The sequence below is a fragment of the Lepisma saccharinum genome, chromosome 22, assembly GCF_977018435.1.
Source record: "Lepisma saccharinum chromosome 22, izLepSacc3.1, whole genome shotgun sequence".
Taxonomy (NCBI): Eukaryota; Metazoa; Arthropoda; class Insecta; order Zygentoma; family Lepismatidae; genus Lepisma; species Lepisma saccharinum.
In genome coordinates, this window is record NC_139250.1 from 14,287,416 (window position 1) to 14,298,928 (window position 11,513).

Here is an 11,513-nt window from a genome sequence, read left to right on the forward strand (position 1 = left end):
TACATGAAAACCATAAGATATATTTACATCAGGTTTATGATCCCAGAAGGGAACTTTAAAAATTTAGCATTGTCGGGACAATTGAGAACCAACTTGAAAAGAAAAAGTAGTGGACTCCAGTCTTGGAAGCTAGAAAAGGCAGCAATGAGGCTATTTACTAGGGATGGGCCGATAAGTAATTTTGGCCAACACCAATAAAGTACCAATATAAAATTTACAGATAACAATATTCTACCGATCCAACATAAAATTCTAATAAATCCTTAATAAATTAATGCAATGCAAAAGAAGCTGAAATCAGCACTTTTTTTTTTTCAGAGTACTCAATACCCAGTACGTTACTATTCTAAATATATTTTACAATGGCCTATGGTGCATCTGTTTTATCAGTAATATTACCGATCTGATACATTTATAAACCATCTCCAATTTAGTGCAATATTCTGCCAGCTTGTTATTTATTTTATGAACAAGAACATGTAATTAATATCATGGTCTTGCAAAGTAAATGTCTAAATAGGTACTTCCTTTTCAAAGGCAAAGCCCACGACAATCACCTGGTTATATACATTAATTAAGGAGGTGAATGAAGCATTCATCGAACATTCAAGGAGAACTTTCAATTTTATATCAGATCAATAGGCCTATTAGTAAATTTTGTGTAGTACTTTAACAGTATCAGCCAATAACAAAACAAATTAAGAAATAAAATGATATCTTTATGCACTTAATTAAGGAGTAAGGTTTTTATGGGAATTTTCACACTTTCTTTACAGAACACAAAATACGTTTCAAACACGTCACAAACTTTGGGAGGTGGCTCATCACGTGGAGTTCAAATTCATGCTAATTGGCTCCTATCACTTCTTAAGGGCGGTTACGAAAACCATGTGGCTGTTTAGCAGCCTGTAAGATAGAGAAGTCAGCTGAAATTTTCAAGATTCTCTAGAAGCTTAAAATCTTCCAAGCGATCCAAGCATCATACTCTACAGCATTTCAGTGACACTGGTAAAGTGAAAGACAGGCCCAGCCACGTAGTATAAGGACTGTGGAATTGGAAAAATTAGTCTACGGAAGCATTGGTGATGGGTCTGTGAACTGACCAGTTCCAAAATGTCCATGTCTCGTATGTTGCAAAGTGACCTAGGACTGAAAGCTTACAAACAACATACAGACCACTTTCTAGTCTCAGAAAGCAATAAAGGCCAAGTGCCTACTGGACCATTAATTGGCCAGAAGAATTATCATGGAGGCAGCTTTCAACTTGCAGAATGACAGGTTGTATGCCGCAAGAAGTTAGTAGGGGACACATTCTGCTTCAATCATGGTGTGGTGGGAAATGGGGCATTATGATAGCATCACTGAGCTCCTTTTCTGCAAGAAAGGGGTAATAACATAAGCCTGAGTGTACGAGGAGACAGTCCTCGAGACAATGGTCAAGGATCTAAGCAATATTATTTCATTGCCAGGAGTAGAATTTTCAGCAGGATTGCGCAACAGTTCATACAGCTGAAACAACCCAGCAGTGGCTTCAGATAAATGTGCTAATCTTTATTTCCCCTTCAGATGAATCATCTGGCAGTGCAGGCCTCAGCTCTCTGAACTAGAAATTGTGGTCTGTACTTCAAGACATGATTTGCAAGACGATATAATGCAGTATTGCCACTTTGGACCACTATCTTGTGAAGGCAGTGGAAGACTTCCCCCCTCAATACAGGCGTAATGCAATTGATGAGTGGCAACAGAGACTTAGGTCCTATGTGCAGGTCAAAGGCTGTCATTTTGTGCTTTGTGTACACAACATATCCATAAGATCATCATTATCCTATAACGTTTCCTGCCTCTGGCTGGGTCAGCATAGAAGTCATGCCTCTCCATTTTTTCCTGGTCCTCCACCACTCCTCTCTTTCCATAGTCTTTCTGCATCCATCCTCTTCATGTGTCCGAACCATGTCATCTGTGCCTGATCGATCCTGTCCTGTAACTTCACCACACTTACTGTCTGTCGGATCTCCTCACTCCTTATTCTATCCCTTCTAGTGTTACCCAACATACTCCTTAAAAATTTCATCTCCACTGCCTGCATCTTTCTTTTGTCTCTCTCTGTCACTGTCCAAGTCTCTGCTCCATACATAATTATCGGCACATAGTATGTGCTGTGTATTACCTTCTTGCATTTCATAGGTACATCCCTGTTCCATATTAATCTTCGAACACTTTGATATAGTCCACCACCCATTTGTCCTCTTCCGTTTACCTCCTCATCTATTCTTCCACTTCTCTCAATTATACTTCCTAGATATTTGAAGCTCTCCACTACCCTCAACTCTTCCGTGTCCATCTTTATTCTTGGTACATTCCTGGCTCTGTTTCTTGTTATTAGCACCTCACTCTTTCCTGCTCTTCTGATTTCCTCATTCCAACTATCAAGCTGTCCCTGTACTACTTCTTCACTGTTTCCCCAAATTATTAGGTCATCAACAAACACAGGGCATTGAACTCTTCCTCTCCTATCTTCTTCCCCACCTCTTCATTAATTGCATCCATTGTAATTATGAAGAGCAGTGGGGAAAGAGCACTTCCCTGTTTTAGTCCATTACTTATACTGAACCACCCTGTTCTTCCCACTGGTGTCTTCACACAGCCCTGGTTGGCCTTGTATGTGCTCTGCACACTATCTCTTCCTCGGCTCCTTTTTCTCTTAAGAGCCTTCCAAATCTCTGTTCTGTCCATGCTATCATATGCCTTTTCAATATCTAGGAATGCCATAATCAAATCATTTCAATACTCGTAGTGCCTTTCCTGCATTTGCCTAATGATGAATATCAGGTCCACTGTTGATGGCCTCCTTTAAATCCATACTGTTCCTCTCTCATGTTCAGCCCTGTTACTTCCCTATTCTTTTCTCTAATATTTTCTCATACACCTCTGCTGAGTGGCACATAAGTATTATTTCTCTGTAGCTTTTACATTCCTTTCTGTCACCCTTCTTGAATATGGGAACTATTAGTCCCTTTGTCCAATCTCTTGCCACACTGTTTTCAACACTCTGTACAGCCACTGCACACCAATGACTCCTGCTCCTACTATCATTTCCACTAACACTTCTTCTACGCCAGGTGCTCTACCTCTCTTCATTCTCTTCAGTGCTTCCTCCACTTTTTTCCATGTGAGATCACTTTTTCCTTCACTTCCATACGATATAATATCTTAAAAGTATCTTCTGTTATTTCATTCAGAGATTTGAAATATTCATATGGCAAGACTGGGTGTGTGTGTGTGTGTAGAATACTTTCGGCAAACAGGAGATTAAACAGGGTGTCTACCAAAGTAAGAAATACAAAATTCTTGACTTTTCATGACTCATTTTCTTTATTCTTAACATTTATTTAATCACCCCCCTCCTACTTACTTATAATCGGAAATTAAGAAAATAGATTATTTTATTCAATAAAAATCTCCTGCCCCAAGGCCGGTTACGATGAAAACTGAAGCTGTACTTTAAGAAGAGATTTAGACTTGCTTTAATTATTAATGCATGTAAAAATTATTTCTTAAGAACTAAACTGAACCAATTTTAACAACAACTCAATACAATTCATGATGGTTGCGGTAAACGCGGTTTAAAATTACTTACGTGAAATTTAGAAAATTTCGCACTTCCGCATTGCACAATTTAAGGGTTAAATCCTCTTAATTTTGAAGATCCACTGTCTTCATACGATTTATCCCGTTTGCAACTACCGCTGCCCGGGAACAAACAATGCAGTGATGCGGTACCATCTCTGCTTTAAACTCCGTACCCTTTTCTGAATGAAGACAGTGGATCTTCGAAATTAATAGGATTTAACCATTGTGCAATGCGGAAGTGCGAAATTTTCTAAATTTCACGTAAGTAACTCAATACAAATTTAGATTTCCAAATTTATCAAATCACAGTACAGGTATATAACAATCTAAGTTGACTATACTGTAAAAAATTGCAAAGGTTCTTGACTTAAAACATAATTTCTTGATCTATCCAGACAACTTCCATACAAGATGTAAATATTGAATCAGAACATTCAGTGAAATTTCTGGGGGTAACAATAGATAGTATACCTGCATGGGATAAGCATAGAGACAGTATCTGTAACAAAATATCGTCAAATCTCATCTTACTAAAATTTCTCTCAAAATATAATATACCAGAAATCTAAACAAGCAAATATTATGGTCTTATATACCCGTACATTGAGTATGGTATAGTGATTTGGGGAGGGGGAGCTCATTATAGTACTGAGGAGAATACTTAAACTACAGAAGCGTGCTCTCACAATAATGTATAAATTGAGTTACAATTCACCATGTAGGCAGATATTCAAAGAAAAAGGCACAATGACTATCTATTCCTTATATGTATAAAAGACCCATCTTATATGTCTACGTACTGGTCAAATTATAAAAAATAAAGAAGTACATAGGTATTATACCAGACAAAAAGCAGATTTTCACAGGAAAACATTGAAACTTAACGTAACCAAATCAGCTCCGACAAATGCAGGTACCATATTCTACAATAAATTACCAAACAACATAAAGTTATTCCCTCAGAAAAATATTCAAATCAAAGCTATAAAAATGTATTTAACTGGTAGCGCTCTGTACAATGTAAATGATGTATTCTAACATATGAAATTACTAGAAATGTTAAAACCTTGTAATAGTGTGTTGATATATGTAATTGTAAATGAACTGATCTGTTCAACATCATGTACATTATGATCTAATGAACGGAAAATAAATGAATGAATTTCTTGACTTGTCCTTGACTGATAGACACCCTGTTTTAATATTAATTAATCAAATTCAAACCAATACTCTGAAATCTTATACCAAATGTACATACAGGGTGTATCATAAGTAATAGCGCAAACTGACACAGTTGAAAGTACACGATAATAGAAGCAAAAAATTCTCAGTAAACATGGGTCCGCAAACGAACAGTTTTCGAGATAATTGCGAATGTGTGGTTACAAGTTGCTACTGACTTCATTGTTTGTAAACGTTGTCCTAGTTGGTATAATGCTAATAATGTGTGCGAATGTGTGGTTAGAAACCGTCACTGATTGCATTTTGTAAACACCGAGTGCTTTACTCCTTGCGCGTTCCGAGGTTTGCTCTTTGTTTACAAAACAGAACATTTCCGACAGGTGGTGTTGTAATCAAACAGGATGGATACAATCAGTACAGAGAATTCTACGAAATAAACTGGGGGGGGGGTTCGAAAAAATTCAAAACTCAATGCGGAATCACGTACAGTATTGCATCCAGATGCAAGGACGACACTTTGAACACCTCCTTTAACAGGTACGAGTGTACAGTAATTGTAACATGTAACATACTAACATTTGTTAAAGTAAGTAGAATGTTCAATAAAAGCAATGAGATCTCCAATGACTTTTCTTACTGTATTATAAGCATTTTACCAACTAGGATGACGTTTACAAACAATGAAGTCAGTGGCGGCTTGTAACCACACATTCGTAATTATCTCGAAAATGGCTTGTTTGCAGACACATGTTTACTGAGACTTTTTTGCTTCTATTATCGTGTACTTTCAACTCTGTCAGTTTGTGCTATTACTTATGAAACACTCTGTATATCAAATAATTAAAAAGAAAAATATAACAACACAAACCTGGGATAATGAATGGGAAATATGATACTCCCCATCATATATAAGCCTCTTAAGATACCATTCCGAGGCCATTATTACAGTAATTTCTGGAAAAAGAGAAATGAAAACAGGAATAAATATAATTACAGGACATAGACAAACTAGAAATCTTGTAACTCTCTACAAGATTCTGTGTGGAGCAATTATGATTCCTCTAAACTCTTAAAGAACAAAATTTCCAGTGTATCATGTATGCGGAACTTGCAAAATAATGTGTAGAAGGTTGCGATTTTACAATACAAAAAAAAGGCATAATTTCATTAATAATTCGAATACACACTAATTATAGAGTCCTGATGACATATCTGCAGTTAAGATTTGGTGGTTATGTGTAGAAATTGTAAATTAAGATGTTGAAGTTGTAAAATAACGTGAATAACTACACTTATTCTCAATACATAAACAACGATGGGAGTCATTTTTCTCATATGAACAAGTGACATTCTCAATTCCTTATGTTGCGTTCAGTACCCAAGGTTTCTAAAGTGCTGTGCAATATGCAAGACCTGTTATTCATTTCATTATGTTGTGTTCAGTACACAAAGTTGCTAATGTGTTGTGCAATAAGTGAGACCCTCAGTGCCTCAGTTGCTCACGTGAGGAAGATGGCGTCTTTTGAAGGAAGGAAGTAATGTTCATTTTTCCGTAAGTTTTGCTTTGGAAAAAGCCATGTTTTAGTTAGTTTTGGTTGGGTAAATATTAATAATATGGGGGCATTCGTTCATATTTCGCATACTCACTAATTTAGGACACTTGATCACGATTCTGTGGTTGAACTTTGTAGATCAAGTGCTACGAAACTGACATTTTTTGACGGTGCCTGCTCGCAATTAGCCTTAAATCCCTCTAACGATGCATGGGTAGCCCCACGAACCATGCACGCGTAGCCCCACAAACCATTCATGGATAGCCCCACGAACCATGCACGGCAAGGTTAGGTTAGGCAAACATAGTTAAAATTTGGGGTCGTCGTAATATCAGGAATATATATTTCATTCTTTACGTATTCAAAACACAAAATCTTGCGATAAATAATGAGCAATTGTGCATTGTCGGTTGCGATCATGGACCCCCTTATTTTGCAAGTTCCACACGTGAGCACCAAATTTTAACTGCAGATATGTGACTAGGAGCCCTAAATTATTGAGTATGCGAAATATGACCGAAATCGGGGAGTTGTCCAGTATTGTAAAATCGCTCCAAAATCTTAACCACAACTCAATACAATCTTAGATTTCCAAATATTCAATTTTATCAAATACCAGTACAGGTATCCTAATTCACTATACTGTAAAAAAAATAGCAAACATTCTTGAACACAAGCATAATTTCTTGACTTCTTCTTGAACTACCTGTTGATTTCTAGACTTCTTCTTGACTTTCTTGACTGGTAGACACCCTACCCTGTTGATCCTAAAGTATGGCCTGTGTACGTAAAAAAACTCATTACTACTTTCATCTAGTCAAAACACCTATAACTCATTTATTTCATCCTTTTTAGCATTGCTACTTACTTATTCTGCATTGCGGAACATTCTATAAGGTGTAATTATAAATTTCTCACGAAAATAATTTCAATTTTTCATATCATGAGTAATTGTTGTTGTTCTTTTTTTTCGCTTGCGTGACACACAATATGGCACGAGCGTTCTGGATCATCGTGCGTCGTGCTTGTGTTTGTCGATTGGGAGTGGATATGCAGTGTTTCCAATCTTCTAAACCAAAAAATACCTACTTCCGTGTTATTAATTTTCTATTTTCTCCCGGGTTTGAAATTATGCTAATACCTAAAATTTTGGGTCGTATAACCATTAAAAGATAGCCACACAAACCATTCACGGTAAGGTTAGGTTAGGCAAGCATAGTTAAAATTTGGGGTTGTAGAACCATGCACAGGTAGCCCCACGAACCATTCAAGGTAAGGTTAAGTTATGTAAGCATAGCTAAAATTTGGGGTCATCTTATCTTCTTGAAAAATCACGGGGTGGTTGGAAACAGTGACAGGGGGTTACGTCATCAAACGCACGGAACATCTGGTTCTTGTAGAGGAAGTACATGGAAGCAACGGCAATTTTATACATATAAACATTAATTATCGCTAAAAAAGATGAAACGATGACAGAAAATACATTCGGGAACTTCAACAATGTTACAGAAAGTGATTTGCGTAAGTAGTTTCTTCTGTGAAAATGAAGAAATCCATTTTGACTACATGAAAGTGTTACCAAAAACTCCTATCCTAGACTACTTTCACAGTTTTTATTTGTAAAAACTGGTTATATGCATTCAAAAAGTTAAAAAAAAAAAACATGTGCAAATGCTACCAACAATAAACCCAGAACTCCTAACCTACCAAAAACATTAAAGATTACAATAAGCATCAAACCAAACCGTCCACTACGTGAATCAAATGTTCCGTGCGTTCGATTATGTAACCCCTGTCAGTGTAGAAACCACGCGGTAGTTTTACAAGATGACGTGTGAGCGGGATTTTTTTTTCCAATTTAATTTTCTGTTTGCCTAACCTAACCTTCCATGAATGGTTTGTGGATTATTAACAATCATTTTTCTGTTAATAAGTGTTAGTGTAACAACCACGCGGTAGTTTTACAAGATGACGTGTGAGCCGTTGTTTTTTTTTCCAATTCAATTTTCTATGTTTGCCTAACCTAACTGAACCTAACCTTCCGTGAATTGTTTGTGGATCAATTTTCGCTTAAAAACCTTTTGTGAATAGTTTGTGTGGCATTTATCGGTTCATAAGTTTGGAAACACTGCACATCAGCTGACGATAGAGAATGTGAGTCAAGATTTGGCCGCCAAATTAGCAACGACCAATAAATAATTATAATGTTAAAAATAACGCTTTTTTCATGGAAAAAAAAAAAGAGATCCCAAGTTGAAAAATGTTCCGCTATGCATATGAGGTAAGTAGAAATGAATTTTATTTGAAAATAAACGAGTTAAATGTGTCTCCGGGATATCTAATTGGTACCTAAACTTGTGCATGCACATGAACTACGACCTGCCTGGGCTGTTTCACTGGCGTGCACGTTCTTTAGTGGTTGACATGTATCAAGCTTATGTCGGTGTGCATTTACTTTTCTGGTACTTTTTTTACCTGCACACCATAGAGTTGAAAAATACTGCCGCTGCTAAAATGTCACTTGACGTTGGTATGAAGTACAGTACTAAATGCTTTCATTGTTAGGTTAGGCAGGTCAGGTTTAGGGCTGATAGCAATAAAATTCCATCCGTAAATACTGTAACCTAAACTAATGCGACTTTGACGCAAGTATGAAGGACTATTACATTCCTAAATGCTTTTGTTATGTGAAGCACGTCAGGTTTACAGTTGTCATCATTAAAATTACTGCTGATACTGTGATTTCTGGTCCCAATATTTTCTGCTATTATCACCACCTAGTGTCATTCACTATCTACTTGTTTGATCAAAAAGAACTAACTTCACCACTCATTGTTCGATCGAAAAGAACTAACCTCACCACTCGCTAATCCTAATATGATCCAAGCACACTAAACCTCACCACTAGCTAATCCTAATATGATCCAAGCACACTAAACCTCACCACTCGCTAATCCTAATATGATCCAAGCACACTAATACCAGTTCCATATACTATTCTCGCCACCTGGTGAAAGTAGTAGCGGTCATATATATATACATGGGCCAAACAAAACTATACCCAAACGTTATTACCATTTTTATATTGGGTGTAGTTTTGTTTGGGCCACCCAGTATATACGAAGCAAAGAATGGATCCTTGTTGACATTTGAAAATTTAGACTGGGTAATGTTCACTTGAAGTTAATTATGTCGAAATTAAATTTTCACAGTACTAACATCGTGCAAACACAAACTATATAATTCTACCGCCCGTGTATCTTGCACAGCATAGCGTGAAGAATTAAATAGCAATATTTTTTTTTCTCGCCGATCAGAACAGAATTTTAATAGAACTGAACTATTTAAAAAAAATAATTAACAGTTTCGCAAAAAACTTACGCACGTATACTTACACTGTACAAATCACGATGATATTTCGGGTATGACCATATTCGCTTGATGCTTTTGTTATTCAAGGACTGCACACGGTTTTTAATTCGATGGACAGATGTCCTCATAATAAGTCCGATGCTTTTATAGAATACCGACAATTGCAATTCACTATTCTTGATGAAAGCATAAATGTTACTCTAATCAAAAACAATACATTCCCTGGTGATTACAATCAAATCATCTGGCTTCCCGCAACACTTGCTGGAATCCTTCGCATTTCTCGTTTCTCACTGGCTCACAACAGCAGGAGGTGTATAGCAAGAGCACAGAGCAAGAGTTCCCGAGTCCTCCAAATCAAACAATATACAGAATAGGGTCTTACGTATCGCACACCGTATTCAGCACCTTCGTGTATTGACGTCAGAATGATTATATGCAGTTTTTAGGTTAGGCACATTAGATTTACGGATCTTAGCATAAATGCACGATAAATACACTTCAATTCTCGGGGATTCATTAAAAATATATATATTATTTATGCTAAGAGTAAGAGCCCTAACCAAAACGTAACATGAACGAATAATAAGTGTAACGTCAGTAGACGATGGTGCTCAAAATTGTGTGCGATAACTTTACGGAATATAGCTGGTTGGTTGCAGGCAGAGTACATCAATTGTGTACAGCGCGATTGCCGATCGCGAAAGATTTGGTATAAGTTCGTTCGTTTCCTGCCTTTCGCGGCACGCGACACGTGTTTCACATCAAAGTGACAAGCGACACGTGCTCAACGAAAATGTAACAGCCGCGGTAGCCTGCCCGAGTTCGGGTTAGAAGCGGGATTTCTTCAACCTGTCCAAGCATAACATAAACATTGGTGACGCTTTGTCCAGTTCCCACGGAACTTTCGGTTTCGGCCAAGAGAAAATAGGTTCAATCAAGGTTGTTCACGATTGGTACGTCGGGGCCACGTTCGTTTGCAAAAATTCAACTTAAAAATTTAATTTGATAGAGCAACCATAAATCTTAATTGAATTAGAAATAGTCAAATAGTTTCCTTTATTTTTAGAATTAGCGTAAAAAATGGTTTCCGACATAAAAAACAGCAAATGTGTAAGAAACTGTAATTTACATCCTAAAGTCACTGAACCAAGTTCATAGCTTATGATTTCTTCTAGAGATTGGTTTTTGTTTCGTGTCAGGGGTTGAGGAGATATATAGTTTAATGCCGAGTCCTGTGTTTCCCTAAATTTACGTGTTCCTTTTCCTATGATATTGGTTGATTGATTCATTGATTTGATTTTATAACTTCACTTTTGTGCCACTTTTGGCTAATTTGCGAAGATGGGATGAGTGATGATATGATGAAATTGATGAATGGATACTCATAAACATCCATGCCCAGGCCGGGATTCGAATCAGAGACCCCTGGCGTCGTAGCGCGATTATGATATTGGTGAGAACGTAATACATTGTTTTATGCAGTTTCGTTCACGTGGCGTTTGTTACTTACATGTTGTTTTTGTTGTTTAAAAATGTATGCACACAGTGGCGGCGATTAGGTGTCTTAACTGTGCAAGGATAGTTTACTTTCTACTGACTGCAATTAGAGTAGTGTTGCCCACGAGACGAGACGAAACTTTGGTCTGTCTCGTCTCGAAAATATTAGTTTGTCCCGTCTCGTCTCGAAGGGTTCTGTCTCGTCTCGTCTCGTTTTGTCTCGCCTTGTCTCGTGAAAATAATGCAGGATATTATGCCAACAAAAGTTATAACTGG

At 37.2% G+C, this 11,513-nt stretch overlaps 1 protein-coding gene across 3 annotated transcripts in view; it reads right to left on the reverse strand.

The window, feature by feature from the left end:
• Positions 1-10,047, reverse strand: part of Setx (probable helicase senataxin) — a 143,167-nt gene extending 133,120 nt beyond the window's left edge. For all 3 annotated transcript variants that reach the window (XM_083144152.1, XM_083144150.1, XM_083144151.1), the window contains exons 1-2: positions 9,761-10,047; positions 5,681-5,766 (exon numbers count right to left, since the gene is read on the reverse strand). In XM_083144152.1, the coding sequence (XP_083000278.1) occupies positions 5,681-5,752 (72 nt within the window). In that variant the 5' untranslated portion in view covers positions 5,753-5,766; positions 9,761-10,047. The remainder of the gene's footprint in view (positions 1-5,680; positions 5,767-9,760) is intronic.
• Between the last annotated feature and the right edge of the window lie 1,466 nt (positions 10,048-11,513).